This window comes from Chamaea fasciata, unplaced genomic scaffold (assembly GCF_029207755.1).
Source record: "Chamaea fasciata isolate MVZ Bird 193981 ecotype frontalis unplaced genomic scaffold, bChaFas1.0.hap1 SCAF_7, whole genome shotgun sequence".
Classification (NCBI taxonomy): domain Eukaryota; kingdom Metazoa; phylum Chordata; class Aves; order Passeriformes; family Sylviidae; genus Chamaea; species Chamaea fasciata.
In genome coordinates this window covers 28,327,861-28,347,799 of record NW_027094092.1, presented here as the reverse complement: position 1 = coordinate 28,347,799, position 19,939 = coordinate 28,327,861, and the positions used below count along the sequence as shown (strand labels likewise).

Below are 19,939 nucleotides of genomic sequence, written 5' to 3'. Positions count from 1 at the left end.
GGTGGAACAGCTGATGCACAGTAACCCGAGCCTGTAATGGTGTGGTGTAGCATTAGGCAGTTCTGTAGGTCTCCCTGGGGCAGTAGCAACTAACAGTGGAGCAAGGGTCTGCTTCCTTAGGGTCTCAGAAAAAGCATTGTTCTCAAGTCAGATCTAGGTCACTGCTAACTCAAAAACCTCACACCACTCTCCTTTGCCTGGCATAGATGTGCCTTCAGAATTAGGACAGCTTTGGATGCTGGAAGATAAGATAGAGGAAAAATGAGGGCTGAAAGATATAGGAGTGCCTACTTTGTGGTTCTCAATATCCGTCTGATAAGCAAGATGTGGGTGTGATTTTTCCCAGATCTATTCTTCTCACACACAACAGAGGAATCAACCTTGCTGCTCTTTAGTTCAGCCTGTGTAAGGTGCAAGAGCTACCCACAACACTGGGGTTCACTTGGGAGATTATAGCTGCAGCCTGCAGATGGGATGTCAACAGCTGATTAAGAGGTTAAAAGTGTTTTTCAAACTTTTGTTTTTGCAGCATTCCCTTCCACTGTTCTGCAAATCAGAGCACTCATTTTTAATTAAAGTGCAAAAAGAAACACTGGGAATGATGTTAAATTCTTTGATTTGACCTGTCCTGTGTTCATGGGTAAGCCTTAGTTAGCAATTTGTTACCGCATTTATGAAACAGAAAGAAAGAATACAGAATGCTAAACCAGAATTTGGAACAGTTGTTTTAATTCTGAACAGCTTCTCTGTTTAACCATCTACCTCTCAGTATTGTCAGCAAGCATTTTTTGTGACAAAGATGCTGATCATATATGCACACAACCAATGTCTTGTCACAGAGACTCTCTTATTTGCCTGCAAACACTTCTGTGGGCTGTTCTTCCTTGATTGTATACTATTCCTGGGAAATCATTGTAGTCCCGATTAACCATTCTCAACCAGGCAGTCAGCAGGCATCAAACAGCCCACAGGACAAACTGACCCGACACAGAATGCAGACTGGGGACAGAGACATGCACAATACTCTCTAAGTGTGTTGCATTTGACGGACACTTGTAAACAAAGGATCTCATGTTCTAAAAAGGAATTTTTGACTGCAACAAATTATATGGAGACATCAAAGAAATTTGTACCAAGGTGGCACCTTCTGTTAAATGTGATTTTGTTTCCCTTTCCTCTCTTCCTTGGATATAACTACATAAGACAATTTCCTCAACAAAAGATTTCAGAAGCTTCTCTGTTTTTGTTCTCCTGGCCTTTCAGAAGTTCCTTCTCTTCCTTTCCCTGTATATGGACATAAAAGGCTACGCTGCAGAGCTTTACATACAGTTTGGAAATAAATAATGGATGATTGACTAAGCTGGTGACAGACTGTAGCAGCAGCAGCTGTGTATGCTGGAAGCTTGCTGCTGTTTGGGAATTCTGCAGCTGAATGGAGGCAATGAGGGATCTCTGCTGTTTACAGGGGATTGACACCATTTTCATCACAATAGGAAACAGGTGAGGCTTGTGCTTTGGCAGGAAGGATTTGATGAAACAACTGTCACATGGTCCACAGTCCCATCAACATGAATGAATGCACAAGAACTGGACTGAGGCCTTACATGCTATACCAATTTCCAAATTGATATCTGGTTTACAATATATATAAACTTGCTTCCTGATAGTAGCCCTTAGAGTTCCAATTTATAAAAAGATCACCTGACAACATAAATGCTACAGAGGATTCACATCTCTCTAGAAGAATCATAGAATGGTTTGGGTTGGAAGGAACCATAAAGATCATCTTGTTTCAAACTACCTGCCATGGGCATGGACACCTTCCACTAGCCCAAGTTGCTCAAAGCCCCATCCAGCTTGGCCTTGAGCACTCCTAGGGATGTGTTCTCTAGGAGCTTCTCTGGGCAACCTGTTCTCACTCCTCACCCCCCTCATCACAGACAAATGTCTCCTTTATGTCCAATAAATCTACCCTCTTTCAGTTTAAAGCCATCCCCCCGTTGTCATAACACTACCTGCCCTTGTTAAAAGTCCCTCTCCAACTCTCTTCTAGCCCCCTTTAGGTACTGAAAGGCTGCAATAAGGTTCCCCTTCAAGCCTTCTTTTCTCCAGGCTAAACAACTCCAACTCTCTCAGCCTGTCTTCATAGGAAAGATTCTCCAGCCCTTCGGTGCCCCACCAGAGTCCAAGTGCCCAGCCTCCTCAACTGTCTCAGGAGCCTTTCCAGCTTCCTTACAGCATATCCTGAAACGCGGAGAATCTGTTCCATATGCCTGTAAATTAATCGTCTTATGTGCAGGCAGAAACAATTGCACCTGGAGGAAGGCTGGGACAGCTCACAGATATGTAAGATCCAGTATTTTTCAAAATATTTACCATTTCCCCCACATCTTCCAGCCACGAACAGGACTCCACAAAGACAATTTTCTTCAAGTAACCTGTGAACAGGAAATTATGGTTGAGTGAGTCACAGATCCTTAAATATCCTGTGAAGCATGTGACCTCTGCATAATACTACTATTAATAATAATTAAGCAGTACAAGTGTATGCTTTTGGAACATGCCGAGGAAAGCTCAGTGTGGAGGAGGAGAGACAGGCACATTCAGGCAATTTTAGATACTCACAGCAGGTGGGGGCATCCAGACAGACAGGTACACCCCATCTATTACAAAATAGGATAGATAAGCATGTTCTGCTTCTATGGACAGAAAATCCCTTGCCATTGGACAAAAGACAGGCACAACAGCTAATCCTGACCAATACCGTGACCTCATCTCATGGCATACAGGTAATGACTGCAAACTGGCTTAATTTTATCTGAATGTATGTATGCTTTATTTCACAGTTCAGTGCATCAATATAAACTTACTCTTTCTGATGTTTTCAGTCTCCTGTCATATTTTCAAGCTGAATATCACTAAAGGTGTTGGCCACTGGCAAGCCTCTATGGGGAGTCTAGTGGGCCTGAGATAGCTGAAATCTAGACCTGAACATCACATCATACGATAAATGAAATGCGAGGTATCTCTCAAGCACAAATCATGTCTGACTTGGAAAGGTGACAGCTTCTCATGTTTTTCTCCAAGCACCACATTCCTCTTGAAAAGCAAACAAACAAACAAAAGCAGTCCCTTATGCCGTGGTCAGGGTGGTGACCCTGTGACTGGTGTGATGTTTCCTAAATATTTTAGTACAGCCAACACTACTTAACTCCTCTCCATGAAGAAGGATCTGGTGGACTAAACTCACCTTTGTCAGTCTGCACATCTTACCTAATGGCAGCTTTGAATTCTCTGGCTGAGAGATCCAGCTCTCAGCTGAGAGATACTTTTTGCTATCAACAGAGTCGAAGTTGGCCAATAAACAGCAATCATTCAGACATTTCTGTTATGGTCTGTTTTGGAATTTACAAGGTTGTGGCGTTCATCTTCATAGGCACCAGCAATGTCAGGAAGAGAGTTTGGACATTTCTGGAAGAACTGCAAGGTGGAAAACTTATTTGCATGCTTAGGCAACACTGAGGACTAAGCCACAGTTTGGTATATTCAGTATAGTTCATAATGCAAGGACCACCCAGTTTTATCACTATTTTGTGACCATTTCTGGCCACATTTGCACCCATAATGCCAATGGCCACTGCCAAATTCTTCTGTAAGAAAACTTACTCTTCTCATAGCTTATTTCAGACTACCACTGTTGATCAGTAACCAAATGAAGAAATCTCAAAGATCTCTTAAGCAGAGGGAGTGGGAGAGGAGAAAAAGTCACTTATATCTCAGTGCCCCCTATGCCGTGTAAGTCCATGGGTTCAGGCAAATGCTGAAAAAGAGAAGCAACAATTCACAATGTCACTTTGCTACATCACCCTCCAAGAAAAGAGTTCCTTCTTCGATAGCTTTTGCAGCTGCTCAGATCTCAGCAATTAATCCTCTGTGGCAATCTCCTTTCCTCTGGCAAAGTCAGTGTTCCAGCACAAGAAATATATGTTGTCCTTGTGAATTCTCCTAAGCAGCAATCAATAATGGTACAATGAAACCTCTGAAATTGCTTAAACTTACTTGGTGTAATATGACTAGCAGACAGACTAAAACAATATCCCAACAGGAATTTTCCTTCCTTAATATTTAGGTTCCACACATCAATTCCACTCTAGCTGCTGTGACTAATATCCACCCCTGCCACACCCGCCCCCTGGGATTTCCTGATTTTAGATCACATGTACTTTGAGCAAGATTTGTAAGTAATTTATCTCACTCTTGGCTTGAGGTACCTGAAAATGCTGAGCATTCCTTTTCATAAGGTAAGATTTCTTGAGGATGTATCTAGTAGGGCACCTGGAAATGAAAGCACTTGAAATCATGTAATCACTCCTGAATATCTTAGCTGTAATTTCTCTTGTGAAAGCATTTTCAAAATTGTACTTCTATCACTATAAGTGTGATGCTATTTGCTTCTCCTTGTGGTTCTGGCTTTTGGATTCAAGTGAGTAGGTGTGTTGTCTGTCCCACACTGTGACCACAACCTCAACAAGGTCCAGAAACTTAGCAGCAGGGAGTAACATTACCAATGCATAAAGCCCAACTCATTGGCCCTGCTAACAAGGAGTTATTCAGGCACCAGTCCCAGACCCGCATTAATACCTTTGCATGGAGCTATGTCACATAGCTATCCCAGTTTGCCCAGCAGTGCAACACCACATGCCATCACAGTAGGCTCTACATACCCCAAAGAAAAACTCAAATCTCCATTTTAAAATGTCCTCATGGTTGCAGAGAGAAGCTTGAACACATTGCACCACAACCATACCATGTAAGAGTTGCATGGGTAATGAAAAGATGCATCCCAATATATTATTGTGGGGGGGGAAAAAATCACTGTGTTTTTTTCATCCATCCTCTAGTTTTTAAGCACAAGGTAAGACCTACAAAATATCTTGGCACAACAATGCACCCAGAATACATCCAACTGTTCTAATATTCAATGCAGACACGGTGTTAGGCCTAACAAAACAGTGTTTCATGCTGCACACAGTTTCTCGGCAGCTGGTCTGCAGCAGGAGGGTCACTCTCAACTGATACCCCCAAACCAGGACATGTTCTAGGCATCAGTGAGCATCGACTCATTTTTCAGCAGCACATGGGAAAAATCTGTTTCAGGAAAATCAAAGTCCCTGAGTGACTGGTGCCAGGGCACTTACCAGGCCTTGGCTTCTGCTGCCCTGGTGCAGAGGACACAGGAGATTTCATGGTCTGGCACTTATTTGCCCAGTGACATGGTGCACACACACCAAAACACTTTGAGGGACCATGAACAGGTGTTGACGGTGGATGCCCACTGATGGGATCTGGGAGAGAAGATGGAGCAGGGAAACTGAGGTGAGGAGAGGAATGGAGGAGGTAGAATCCCAGCCCGCAGACAGGGAGGCGAGACCCTCAGGTACGGGAGGGCAGGGCACAGGGGAGCAGGAGGAACCCGGCTGTGGGGGCCGGAGGGAGCCCAGTCTCAGGGAGATCTGGACGGAGGGCGCGGGGTCCGTGGGGTCGGCCAGTCCGGGAAGCGAGGGTCGCGGTGTACGCTCGCCCCTCGCCGGGCCGGCGCGGTGAGCAGGGCGCGGAGCCGGCGCATCCCCACGCCCGGGGCTCGCCCCCGCCGCCCCGCGCTGCGCCGGGCGGGGGTCGCAGCGGAGCGGGAGGCGGCGGTGCCCGCGGCGGGCGGCGGGGGCGGGCGGAGGCGGGCGCCCCGCGGGCGGCGGGGCGAGGGAGGAGGAGCGGCGGCCGCCGGAGGATGGGAGCGAGCGGCGGAGCCGCGGAGCGGCGCGGGGGCAAGGCCGGGAGCGCGGCGGCGGGCGCCGCGGCATCGCCCGCGTAGGGCGGCGCGGGAGCCGGGCGGCGCCGCGGCCATGGAGAGGGCGAGCCCGGCGGCGGGCAAGCTGAACGCCGGCGGCCGCGGGGCGGGCGATGGGCACGGCCCCGCCGGCGGTGCCCAGCCGCGGGCGGCGGCGGCGGGCAGCGCCGAGCCGGGCGAGCTTATCGGTCGGGCGCTGGATTTCAAGAGCGAAGGGGCGCAGTGCTACAAGGACAAGAAATTCCGGGAGGCCATCGGCAAGTACCACCGCGCCTTGCTGGAGCTGAAGGCGCTGCTGCTGCTGCTGAGCCAGGAGCCGGCCGGGCAGCGCCCTCCCGCCGCCGCCGCCGCGGCGGGGCTGAGCGAGGAGCAGCGGCAAGCGGTGGAGGCTATCGAGGTCGACTGCTACAACAGCCTGGCAGGTCAGCGGGGCCGCGGGCGGGGGGCGGCGGGTCCCCACCTGCGCCGCGGACACCTCCCTCCCCCTCCGCAGAGCAGCGCTGCCGCCCCGCTCCGCTCGCCGCATCTCCTTCCCTTCCGCTGGCTTCCATTTTCGCGTTCGCGCTCCCGCTGGGTACAGCCGTGCTGCCCCGGGCAGCGCTGGGGAGGGGGCGCACGGCCGCTCCTGGCGCTCGGGCTCGCCTGCGACCCCCAGCCCTTCCCCCGGGCGGCTCCATCCGCCCCCGAGGAATCCGTGCCCTCCTCCCCCGGGAGACAGGTGGCAGGGCGGCGGTGCGTGCGTGGGGCGCTCCGGCTGACAGAAATCGTGGCTCGTGAAATGGCCAAAATTGCCTGCTGCGCTGTACTCTCAGCCCGAGATGTCCTTCAGTCCCTTCGCCACCGCTCCGGCTCTGGAGCCGGTAATTAATGGTATTACAGAGACGGACTCCTACCACATTTGATGTAAGGAAGGGGAAGGGTTTGGGCGCAACTGTAATACCTCCAAATAGTTCTATCAGATATAAAAGAATTTTTTGGCTTCTTAGCACTTAAAGTTGAAAGCCAATACAGTCCTGGCTTTTTGCTAGCTTCCAGTCATCATTGTGGTCAGTAGACATTTGATCATGCCTCCCTTTGCTCCCTGCCATCTGTTTAGAAGTGCTGCAGGAAGATGGAGAGGAGTGGTGGGGGGTTTAACTACTTTGTAGAGGGATTCTGAAGTCCTTACAGAAACAGAACTCCTGTTGACTTCATGAAGCCTTATCCAAACAAGTGCAGGATCAGATGTTATTTTTGGTCGCCAGCAGCACATGTTTTTTTCCTTTCCAAGCCTGAAAGCATCTCTACAACAAAAACTTGTGCCTAGGTACATATGGGGAAGAGAGCATTCAAAACTTGGACAAGATACACGAAATGACAGCATTAAAAAAGCTCTGCCGTTTTCCAGAAGGATGAAGGGTCACTCATCGCCCTTTGTATCCTTGAGGGTAAAAAATGGCACAAATCAGGCATTAGCTTTTGGCTTTCTAGACAGAGTTGGTTAGCTTTGTTTCCTGTTCCCTAGTGCTAGAAAAGATGCAGCGTGAAGTGAATGGTTTGAAACACCAAGCCAACATCCTCTCGTCATAATGCATGCCAATCTCTTACGTTCAATATGCCTTTTGGGATGTAATGTGGAGCACAATTTAGCTCCTTTTCATCATGTTTCCAAATACTCGTCCTTCGAAAACCTATTGAAGTCTTGTAGGTGGAGAGGCAAGTGTGATTTCAGAGCGATACTATAATTGCACAGATGTAATTTTGTCTCTCTACAAATTTCTGTTCACAGGTTTATTAAAATCCATTGTATTTGGCAAGGATCATTTAGATTGGCAGGGTTACACAAGGAGCCCATAATACTCTGAACAATATACCTTGGTGAGTTCCTGGGCTTGAAAAAGGGCTCACAGGCACTATCTCTGCTAGATACAAATGAGACATGGTAGGTAGAAGGTAAATGAAGTGGGAGGAATAGAATTTGCTTCTGAAGCACTTTGTGCTAGTATGCAAGTTCCACTTGCTAGAAATGTCTTGATTCCTGCTGATGGAGTTGTCCTGTGTCATTGTCATTGTCCAGCTCATTTTTTTACAGCTTCATGTTTGTGCAAGGAATTTTTGTCACTGTTGGTTGTATTTGATCTTGTCAGCAGTAGCAATTGGTGTGAGAAACATTCCCCATCTTTATCCTAGATATGAACAGATTTTTTCCTAAATTTAACCAGTATGATCACAGGAGGAGGTGAGTATAATTAACCCTGGACTTACAAGCAGTGCTTTTCCTGGGATAACCTCACAGCAGGTCAAGCTGTCATTTTGCACAGGCGGTTGTCACATGTTTTCAGTAGATGGCATGCACGGAGCAGAGAACAGCATTTGTCTCAGAAATGCATAGCTTTGTGTGTGTCTGCTGAGCTATCTGCAAGCAATTTTAGAGAAATGCCCTGCATACTGGAGAGGGGAGTGTGCAGTTAAACTGGAATTACAGTATTTTTACTTCTAGCCCAGTCACAGAGCTCCCATTCTAGCAGGAGGATCAGCGAATTCATGTTGAAAGAGAAAGGAAGAGAGGAGAGGGAGTTTCCCCAGAAATGTGACAATAATTAGTATATATTTCTAATAGCAGCTGCAAGACATGCAGCAGTGGGACTTCATTTTCTAAGTGTGATGCAGCAGAAGACACCAGTTTCTATACACAGTGGGTTCTAGCAGAGGCAGAGCACGTACTGTTACAGCTGAAGTCAGTGTTACTTGACATGGGGAGCAGAGGAGATCCGGGGAGTTTTGCTTCTGAGAACTGCTGACTGCCTAGAGCTGTTTCTAAAATAAATAAATCTGTGTAGTGCAGAAAGCATAACAGCAGTACATGTTAACTCTGGAGAAGGCAGCTTTTCACTTAGCTCTGAAGTATAGCCGGTAGCATTACCAGCTGTCATCTGAGTGTCCTTATTATCAAGTTCTTTTAGCACCTCCGCTTACTCTCTAAGCCTGGCATTTGAGTAGCCCACCTTGCTTTCTCACTGTCGTTTTTCATGTGGGCACCACACATCCACCTGTCAGAGATGCTTTGCATCACAGCTACAGATGCACACACACATTGACTTGTTTGGATGCAGCATGAGAGTCAGAGGAGAGCATCAACTACAGGTAAATATGCACATAGGTGAGAAATACACCCAGAGGGAATTTTGTGCGATCTCATGGGTAAGGGCTGGGGTTGTTAATTTGGGGTTTTTTTTTTAATCTGACCAATTGCATGAGTAGGCACGTGTGGGCAAATACTAAATGGTTGTCAGTGCCTGTCATTGCCTGCCGAAGGTAAATTTAGGCAAAGATGTGCACACAGATTCTTGTTTAGGTCCATTTCCCAACTACAAATGCAACCATTAAATTTTTGTTTTGTAGAGAACCTTCAGCAGGCAATTCTACTGTAAGATGGCGTGGCCAGCTCTCCTATTTATTGAAAGCCCCCCAATATTTGGTGTATTTTCCAAGGTCTGCTGTTGTAGAGCTGTGTGGCACACCCACAGCCTAAACTATTTAGCCTATTTCAAAGGATCCCAGATCTGCTGGGTTTTAAGTTCTTGTCATTTTTTAAAAATTACTGTTTTAAATCAGCCAAGGATTTTCAGAACTTGCCATTGGCAGAGCTGCTCATGTTTCTTTCACTAAGCTGCTAGCTGGGCTTCATTTTAAGCTCCAAGAGTTTTGCCTTAAAGGGACTGCCCTTCACATCTGTGCTGCTGCTTTCTTACATGGGCCTGCCAATACCCCATCATTTTACCACAAGTCGTTGTGATGCATGTCACCAGAGGCAAGAGCAGCAGCATGGCCGAGGCTCCCAGAAATTGCTAGGGTAGGCAAAGACAAAAGCCTACCAGCAGCACAGAGCCTTGTGGAATGAATGCAGGGTTGTAAGGCAAACAGTTCTTTCTTTATGACTCACTGACGGTCTCTGACCTTGAGGAAGTCACTTGACCTCTTTTTGCTTCTCTCAGCCCTGTTGAGAAAGAAAGAACAAGGACCACGATCTCATCCTGACGGTGCATTTAGCTGAGCTTTCTACAAGTTAGTGGTTTATGTTTTAAAAAACAGATGGATGTTCAAAGAATGCCTGTGGAAAAGTAAACTGGCCAAATACACCTCAGGTCCTAATCTCCCTTCCACTCGTACAGCATATTTGATCTAGAAGAACCTCAAATGCTTTATGTACTGCATGCAGACGGGGGTCATTTACCAACTACAAATGCAACCATTAAATGCAATGATTATTTTGTTCTACCATTACTGCCTAGAAGTTTACAGAATTAAAAGCACTATGGCTGCTCCGCAGAGAGAAACAAGTCCTAGTCATTCCAAACCAGCAAAATGCTAAGGGTAAGCACAGTTTTAAGCTTTTCTGGTGAGGGAGTGTTGCTGTGTGATAAGCAAACCTTTGTTGATTTTCCTAAGCATGCAGAAATTCTAGAGCTAATTCTGGCAGGAGAAACGGAACCAGAGAGAGATCTGGGGATGACGAGTGGCACTGGGGGATCTGGTTGCTAATCCTCCCTCTTTGTGTTAACCAGCTGTATCATCTTCACCAAATCTTTCCTAAACTTCAGTTTATCCATCTGCATTTTTGACTTCCTGGGACTACTGTAAAGCTGTTAATGACATGAATGTAAAATAAATGTAGCGTGTTTATATTCCCATTCAGGTACCTGTAGTTCACTATAGGAGTCTTGACAGAAGACCACAAATGCCTGGACAGAGGATGAAAAATTTAGCTCACCTAGATACATCTCAGTCTGGAAAATGATGTTTGGCTTCCTACGCTGGCAGAAATTTGTACTGGCACCATTCTAATGACTATGTGAAGGTCATAGTGACAGTCTCACAGAATATGACACTTCCAGCAGCATAGGAACCTTCTAGCATCCTCAGGCTGGGCTGTAGGTACTACTTCCAATTACCGCCAGTTGCATGGTCTTCTGTGAGTATTTCCAGTGAGAAATCCAAACAAAAATACTTATAATACGTAATCCAAGTAAAAATGTAATTAAACACGAGAAAAGCTGGTAAAACTTTCCACTGACCACCCACAAGGAGACGTCAAAAAGAGTCTCTGCTAAAAGCCCATCCCAGTATATAGCCGTTAGCAAGTACAGACTCTACCAGGACACATGGTGCTGTGGGTGTTAAAGCAGTCTTGGATTGTTGCTTGATGTGATTTTTTTTAATGTGCTGCATCAACAAAAACACCCTCTATAAGGATGCCATACAGTGGGAAAGAGGGGCAGCAGCAAACAGAGCAGCAGGATGTGGTCTGCATTTTCACTGCTTGGCAAGGGGATGTTTCCTCACACTCTTGTTTTAGACACATCGGACCAGCCCAGAGTGCTTTGAAACTCCTTGTTTTACAGGATTGATGCAATTACTGCTCTAGAGAGGTGCAACTGCAGCAGGGAGTAAACACTAATGACTGTGTGTGGTTTTTTAAGTGATAGGCCCAAACTCTGACATGTATTTAAGAAAGATGTAGAATTTCAAGCCACTGTCATGAATTGCTCTTCAGAAATACTCAGTATTTACTGATTCCTTTTTATTTAGGATAACAAAAATCTCCCCTGTTCATGGAGTTTCTTGTGCATTGAAAGGGTGGAATGGAAATACATCCAGATGCCAGGGGGGCGGGAAGGAGGGAAGAGAAAGGATAGCAAGCTGCCGCCAACCTTGGTTTAAGTAATACGTGTCTGAGAGCATCTCTTGATGAGGCAGGAGATGAGTTTTTCTCCATATGGGTCACTATTCATCCCAAGGCTTTTCAAAACTTGAGGCTCTGTGGGTTGCAGGTTTTTTTGCAGCCACTTCTACCACAAGTTTAATTCCCTTTGCATGAGGAGAAGCCTATTCCAACTGACCTTGTCAGCATTTGCCTGAAACAGAGAACGGGGAAGGTGTAGATCCCCTGGCCAGACTGCCCAGAGGAGCTTCAGTCTTGGTGACCTGAGATCCCTTAAAGTTTACCTACAGTTTACCATGGGAGATGAAGCAGGAGATACCAAAAATCACACAGCTTCTCCAACGACAGAGTGGTTGTTTAGCTAAAGAGTACTGCTTGTTTTCCACCGTGAGAACACTGCTGTTTTCTCAGAGTTCTGTAGTAGCACATCCTTCCAGCTTTACTCCATCCTCTTCTGAAATGTCCTAGAGTTTTCTCCAGCAAGAGTTATGCAATGAGTCACAGCCTCTTACACCTCCACAGGTTCCCATCAGTGCTATGCTGAAGATGGTTCAGCTGGTTCAGAAAAATCTAGTGTTAAAACTGGGTCCCAGTCAATCAGTAAATATACCCATGAGCTCCATAGTTACCACCTTTTCTGGGAGCTGGGCCACTTCTGAATAGTTCAGCAGGTGGAGCATCCTTCTCTTCTTGCTGTTCAGTTGGGCTCAAGCCCAGAAATGTCTAACCCAGCTCCAGACCTCTTTCTCCAGCCTTTCTCTTAAAACTCCTTTTCAGTACAGCAACATGTCCAAAGATCCTTGTCACTGACCTCTAGCATTCCAGTGGATATTCCAAGAGTGGAGGATCATCAGGAGTTCTCTAGGATTTTAGGATGGTAAAGGAGCTGCCGGAGGAAAGGAACAGTAAAAATAAACTGTGAAAATAAAAGGGGAGGTCTAAATGTTGCCAGCTTCTTGACATTGTGTAGTGTCAGAAAGTAACATACAAAGGACTGTGAAATGGAGGAAATAAAGAAAGGGAGAAGATGCTTAATAAACTTTTGAGGAAAAACTACTGGCTATTTATTTGCTTCTTTGTTCTCTTGCTTGATGGATGAGAAACTGATAGGGAAGGAAGACAGCTGTTTATTAATTCTAGTTTCAGCTTACTCAGATGACCATACCAATGACTCATATTGGGTTAAAAATGCTTTGAAAAAGAGTCAGAATTAACTATCATTAACTAGAAAGGTGTTACTAATGGCTGCTCAGGAATCTCTCTCCTTTTGTTCATTTTTGTACTGCATCTTGGATGGGAAACCGTAGGCTCAGGACATTGATGGATGAATGCAGGTAAATCTTCTGGTGGCATGGAGTGCTACTATTCTGTTCTGTTTAACAAAGATTGTAGAGTCAGTGCAGTTTGTGGAAGCTTTGCTGGAATTGCTGAACATGACTAGCTGGGGCACACTTGCTTGAGTGAAGCTGAGAGGTGGGAGTAGTGGTTTTATACACTTGCCTAGGCAGTTGAAAATGGCAACCATTGAATGTCAAGCTGGAGCAGAAAAATCCATCTCAGGATAGCCATCTGGAGTTTAGGACATTGCTGGAAAGAGTGCTAAGACAGTTCATGGAAATGGCTTAGGCACAGTCATGTTTTTTCTCTGATAACCCAGTGACAGCTTGGAGCAGTGGTCTTCAGTTGTCATAACCTGACATGCCAGAACTCACCTATTACTGCACATAGGCAATAACTTGATATCATGGTCTTTACTTCAAAATCTGCTCCATTTTCCCCACTTTCCAAAATTCTTGGTGGGCCATTGCTCTGAGGCTCATGGGCTGGATAGCACCATCTGCTTCTCCTTGTTTTTGTCCTGTGTACCCAGTTCTCCCATCATATGTCTCAGTACAGAAGTCAGGGCTGCTTGCACAGTCCGTGCCTCTACCCTTTGAATTCCTTTACTCGCCGTCCCAGTTGCAACACAGCTATATCAGACTTTTTGACAGACTCCCACACCAAGTTTTGTTCCTTCCCAGATGCCCCCCATCTCTGTCCTGCCAGTGAGGTCCTCTCATCCCCTTGGTGGGCAATGTGACATTTACAGGAAGCCAGTCAGTTGGTGCTGGTTACCTGTTTTTGTGTGACATCTCTACAACAGACTCTGTGTGTGGAAGCATGAGACTATTCCCTATCTTTACATGCTGTATCACTCACCTTGATAAAATTACCAACTCTTCCAATCAGGGCCATGAATTCTAACACATGCTTGTCATGTGTGGCCATGAGCACAACTCTGCCCGTCACAGTACCACATACTGAACCTGAAAGCCTTAGGCAGTGTTAAGTCACCATCACTGGATAGTTCTGCAATAGCCTCCCAACAGAAGTCTGGGAGGAAAAAGCCATCCCATGCTGTTTGCACCCTTAGCAGTTGTGGATGTTTTACAGAAAAACCATAACTGCCTGACAAGTCCTGTGTCTCAGGGTCCTGACTATGGTGACATCTCAGTCCTTTTCACTCGCATGTACCATCAACAAGACAGGAACTGCAACCCTGTGCATGTCCCTAGCTGCAGAGAACCACCATCCTTACATTGCTACATAAGCTTTTCAGGACCCAGGACACTGATTGTTGCTTGCAAGGCTACGGCATTTTTCCTTCTCCAGCACATCTGTGTTTGACAGGTCAAATCTCTGCCCTACTAAAGCAACTACTTTTATAGCCACTGCTCAGTATTCCCTTTCTTTCTTTACTAGGAACACTGCCCACTGCATTTACTTGCTGCCAGTTTAGGGGGCTGTCATGTAGATTGTTCTGCATCGATGGCAACAGCAACTCCTTTCTTATCAGAGTGGCAGACAGCAAAATTCTGATAATCTAGCTGTCGATCCAGTTGCCTGGGAGCTGCTGGAAAGAAACAGCTGGGTCAGCCAGCAAAGAGCCACCAAACTAGTGTTCCTCAAATTTTGATTCCAAAGCTCATTTGATTCCCTGATTACAGCTGTCAGTTTCCACGCCCCTGGCATTGTTCTGGCCTGGCCACATCAGAGACATCTGACAAAAAGCTCATTTCCTGCCTGATGAAACTCAGATGAGTTACCTTGAGTGTAAGTCACCTTGTTCTTGCTATAAGTCACCTTATTCAGTAAAGCAAGAGGGTTCAGGGCCCTCTTGGTAGAACCCAATCAGGCAATGGTGAAAATTTGCTGCCCATCTGATGTGTCTATAAGGTTTAGCCTAACACATAAAGACTGCTTTCAGATCAGCTCAGTTGGATGCTGCTTATCTTCAGTCTTTTCCAGCTTGAAAGACTCCACTCCAGACAGCAAAGCTGTTTACTGTTACCTGAAGCAGAAGAATACAAAACAAGCGGTGGGGCATCCTTGCCGCACACATTCCCCCGTGTATGGGAGAGAAAATTTACTCCTGGAAGTAAATTAAAAGCAGAGAACAGGTATGGGACTTGAAAATTTACGTCAGACCTTTAGTGCTTCCTTTGTCTATTCCTGGATTGATGTGACTAACAAACATCTACCCCTGGTGTGCTGTGTTATCCCTGCAGTCACCATGAAGTCCAGAAATGTACTGTGACATGAAAAGCATCTTTATGATATAATGGACAATCTAAGAATCTTTCAACCAGCTGTAGGGAAGAAGCTGTGAGAATTCACATTCCTCTGCTCCACTGAGGAGCAGTGAGAGAGTGCTTCCAGAGAAGGAAGAGGGCAGAAAGATTTTATTTCATCCACACTTCCAGAGAATAAATCTAAGCAAACAGGAGCTGCCCAGGGAGATCATCACCCCACCTAGCTGATCATGAAGAAGCAGAACTGCAAGATCAGCTGAAAGAATGAGAGAAGGGGTGTCTTAGGGTGCTCTGGAAAACCATCCTAAGCCAGCCCTAGCTGTTGTTCTGCAAAGGCACCTTTTTTGTTGTCTAATGATTCAAAAAGGATCAAATCAGAATCTCTGTACCATGCCTGAAGCAATCATTCTCTCATCAAACAATGTGGTGGAAAGTTAATCCTCAACTCCTTTAGTCACCATATATTTTTAATACTAACATAATTCAAATCCTAGATTACTGTCCTCTTAAATGCTTTGCAATGATTAATTGCTTAAGACACAGTAGTGTGTCCATGTTGCAAGGAAACCAGAGCAGTGTAAGATCCTCACCTATACTGGAAGTACAAAGAAAGTGGATTGATTTTCCTTTTTACATTCCCTAACTACGGTGATGGAGCTCAAACTGAGGCAGCTGAGGAGCTTTGCTCATGGGGTAGGGTGGTAAATTAAATTAATAGATTAATACAAAATAATTTTTAAGCCCCAGGTCTGATTAACTTGGAGTACAGTGCCAGAAGGTATCATGGAGTTAAAGAACCTAATAAGGTTAGAAAAGAAAGCTTAGACATATAGCTAATCAGAACATTCACTGTCCTATTAAATGGAATAAAAATTGAAAAGCAAATATTACATTTTCATGCTTGAGAACCACTAACTGGTTTGAATTTTTGAATAAACTTCTCTAAGATTTTTCATTTCCCTGTCTACGGCCATGTCACATAAGTGACTCAGTCATTCTTCGATCATCTGGTGTATTCACATACTTTTCCTCTTCGTTTTTTTCCAGCTCATGAGCTCACAAATTCTAGCAAAAATTCTTAGTGGTCCCATAGAATATAGTCTTAAATTTTGTATCACCAAATTCTATTCCAAATAAATTTACTTCTGTGTACCAGATCATGTAGTTCTTTATATATCACATTGTCATCCTCATCCCTTTTGACAGTATCTTTGAACTTGACAGTCACTAGGTCACTCTGACTTTTGCATAGGGCTATTAATAAAGCACTAAACAAGCTCCATTCTGAAATTATTCCTGGCTCTTTTCAGACCTATATCCTTGTCAGCAGAACACATTTCATCATACAGTTGTTACACTGTATCTTCCCCTTCCTTAGCTTAATCAAAAAGGCACAGTTGAGACAGAGAATTGTATTGATTCAGTACAATGATTTTGGTGTTCCTGGGGCCTGAACAGAGCCTCTGTTGGGGTGGAAGTTACCCCCAGTCAGAGATTCACTCCTACCTCATTATTCCACTGCCAGCAATTCATTGCACAGATGTGGTTTATGAAGGCTTCGGGAGTGATCTGAGATTTTTACCTGAAGCACTTTGCCACAGCCAATATTAAAGAGCAGACATCTTATTAGAGGACTGGCTTATGCTTCTGCATAGTTCAAACCCTGACTTTTTCAAGCAAATAATATTCTGAATCATCCCTCTGGTCTTTAGATTATTCGTTTTCAGCCTGATTTCCAAAGGAAATGAGTCATTAGTACATATGTTTTCTGCTGTCTGCCTGTCAGTCCCCTCTCAGAAACTTTCAAACCTGTTGGCCAGCTCGATTTGATAGGAAGACAGATGTGTCAATGATACTAAATTAATATGGTATAAATGGAGGATAGGGAAGAAGCAGAACACTTGAGGCCCAACTGCATGACAGGTTGATGCTTAAACTGCCTCTTCATGGTCTGTGAAAGCTCAGGCAGGTGGCAGCCTGGCACAGGCAGGGTTAGTTCGCTGTTGCTGACCAATCACTCTTCTCAGTAAGTTTTTTTAATGCATTTTTAAGGAAAATAAGGTTGAGAACTTTGTTTTATACCTCTGTTCAGTTAGTTAGAAAACAGTTGACCTAGGCATCCTCTGCCTCTTTGATTCTGTCAGTTGTTCTCTTCATCTATCCCACAAAGGCCATAGAAGTTTCTCTCTGTTTCAAAACATCATTAAATTGGAAAGGCTTTGGGCTACACTGGACCTGGATAAAACATATGAATGTGTAATTAATTTAATGAGGGAAATATTCCTCCTCATTTGACATCTGCATCTTGCCAGATGAATCTTTTCAGCTAGGGAGAGTTCAGGGAAAATCCAAAAGCATTTCAGTCCCTCTCAATTTTACATGGTAAACCTGCTCTCCACCCCTCAGCAGACTCTGCAAGGGTCAGCTCTTTCATGTGTCCTGGGAGGCGAACCGTGAGCTGCCACAGGGCACGGCACGCAGATGTTATCCAGCCACGTCATCGTGCCTCGTTCGTGGTACAGCATAAAGTGCTAGCTTTCATCCCAAACTGAGCATGCTGCAGTAAGCCAGGCTCGAGGCCATCATGGCATGCACAAGTGTCTGTGACTTCACTGGAGAGCCTTCATGCTGTTCCAGCTGCATTTCACAGTACTGCTGTCAGTTCTTTGAACTACTGTGAGCAAAGGATGCTTTTCTCATCAGCAGAGAAAGCAGCTTGAAATCCCCCATATCCTCCAAAGTGGTTCCCTATTTACAGAAGTTCCCCTTTGTCTCATATGGGTTTTGAAAAAATGCCATCATTTTATTAAGACCTTATTTTCAGTATTTAGTATATTCCAGTAAGAATTATAAATATTTGATAGCACTTGTTGGAGTTGACTGCTGCTGAACACCAGACATTTACTAGATGGTTGTCTGGTGTTGCTGATCCTCTGTTAAAATTCTGTGTACTTTCCCCTTGTGAAAACAAGTCAAGAGACAAGATTCCTTCAGTGGGTGTCAGTAGCAATAGGGGACCAGAGGAGGAAAGGGTACCGTGTAGGGAAGGTGCCACAGTGAGAAAGTAAAGCAACACAAGGTGAGCAAAAGCAAACAGCAACAAAGAGGCAGTGGAATAAATAGGAATTGAACAGATCTGAAGGCCAAGCATGTCTAGTTGACTGGACTAGACTGGATTAGATGAGTGCTGATTCTAAAAGATAAAGACAGGTCATTACCAGATAGTCATAGAGGAGGAAACCTCCAGGGTGTTTAGCCTGGCAGATCCACAATAACAGCCTTGGCAAAAACAAGCAGAAGGAACTTCCACCTCTTTCAATGTGGCTACAGTAAGAGCTAGTATTCATAGAATCAAAATGTCATAGTAGTTAAAACCTGACTGAATCTCTTGCTCTACCAGTGCTTTGATAGGACTTTGCTCCTACCTCTCCTGGCTGAGAAAAACGAAGGCATGCAGATTAGAGGATGCAATATGAAAATCATCTCCATGTGAAGCTCTTTATTTTTGTAGAATAAAGATTTGCTGGTACACTGCTGGAGGCAGATTTTGGCTTCAGAAAATTCTTGTTTGCTTGAAATCTAGATTTTAAATAATGCTTTAATACTATCACAGCCAAGGATTTTCAGTAAGCCTGTGGTTTTGATTTGAAGAACTAATAACTACAGGAAGTGGTAGGCCAAAATACTCTTACAAAACAGAAGCTATGGGGATCTGATGAAAAGTTGGCTGAAATTCCTTGTTTCTCAAAGCCTTGGCCCTTTGAGGGAAATCTACAGTATTACATCACTGAATTTGTGACAAAAAGGAGGAAAAAAATCACCAAAAATTTGCCTTGAAGTAGCTTAAGAATCATCTTACAGAAATAATGAACACTTAAATAGGCTCTTCAAACCTACAGAAGTCTGAGATAGCAGAATATAAACACATAGCAAAGGCTAGCAGTCATGCCAGCTATTAAATGCTTACCTGTTCCCATGTCTGGCCAGGATGTTGCTCTGACATCCTCCAACAGGACCTTCTGATAGGAATTAGAACTAAATGGCAGCTGTCAAGGGCAACCCAGGATTGTTCCTGAGTGTTCAGGACAATCAAGAATGGAACTGAAGAGCTGTCAAGAGTCTTCTATCCATACCCATGGGTGGTACAAGTGTACAGGTAAGACATATCCCAGGTTACATTTGCTAAAGCTGTTCTCAAGTATTTGCAAAGTTATGAACCTTCACAATTTTCCCAAGCAGTCTCTTTCAAAGGTTTACTCTTTTCACTACTATAGAGTTTTTCCTAGCTGAAATGTAAGCCCTCTTCTTACTTTCTGAGTACAAGGGGAACGGATGGTTTCCCGGTTATACCCTTCTTTGCATTTGAGTTGCCTTTTTTTCTTTTTATGTGGATGAATAGGGTTACCCTCTCTTCCCTCTCTGTCTTGGTAAGGCCCTGTCCTCTCTGGACCACTTGTTATTGTCAGGGTCCCCTGGTGGATTTTCAGAAGAATTGCTTTCCAGCTATCTGTTTCCCTGCTTAACTTACACATTCAGGTTTTTTCTGCATATCTGTAGGACCTTTAACTTGCCCCTGTCGAACTGCATCCTGTTTTTATCAGAACACCACCACCAATTTGTGGGGACCCTTTGGAACTCTACCCCTACCTTCCAAAAGATACCAGGTCCTCACATCTAGGAGTTATCTGCAAATTGACAACAGTCTGCAGTCTGTCATTTAGGTCTGTATTGGCAATACCAAATACCATGGGGCCTAGGACAGATCAGTGCAAACTCTACTCTACTCTAATGTTGCCTTTCATTTTGTTAGCAAAATTAAAT

General features: G+C 44.9%; 1 protein-coding gene across 1 annotated transcript in view; it reads left to right on the top strand.

Moving 5' to 3' along the window:
* Positions 1-5,764: 5,764 nt before the first annotated feature.
* Positions 5,765-19,939, top strand: part of TTC9 (tetratricopeptide repeat domain 9) — a 28,474-nt gene continuing 14,299 nt past the window's right edge. The window contains exon 1 of the mRNA XM_066188191.1: positions 5,765-6,267. Coding sequence (XP_066044288.1) covers positions 5,901-6,267 — 367 coding nt within the window. The 5' untranslated portion in view covers positions 5,765-5,900. The remainder of the gene's footprint in view (positions 6,268-19,939) is intronic.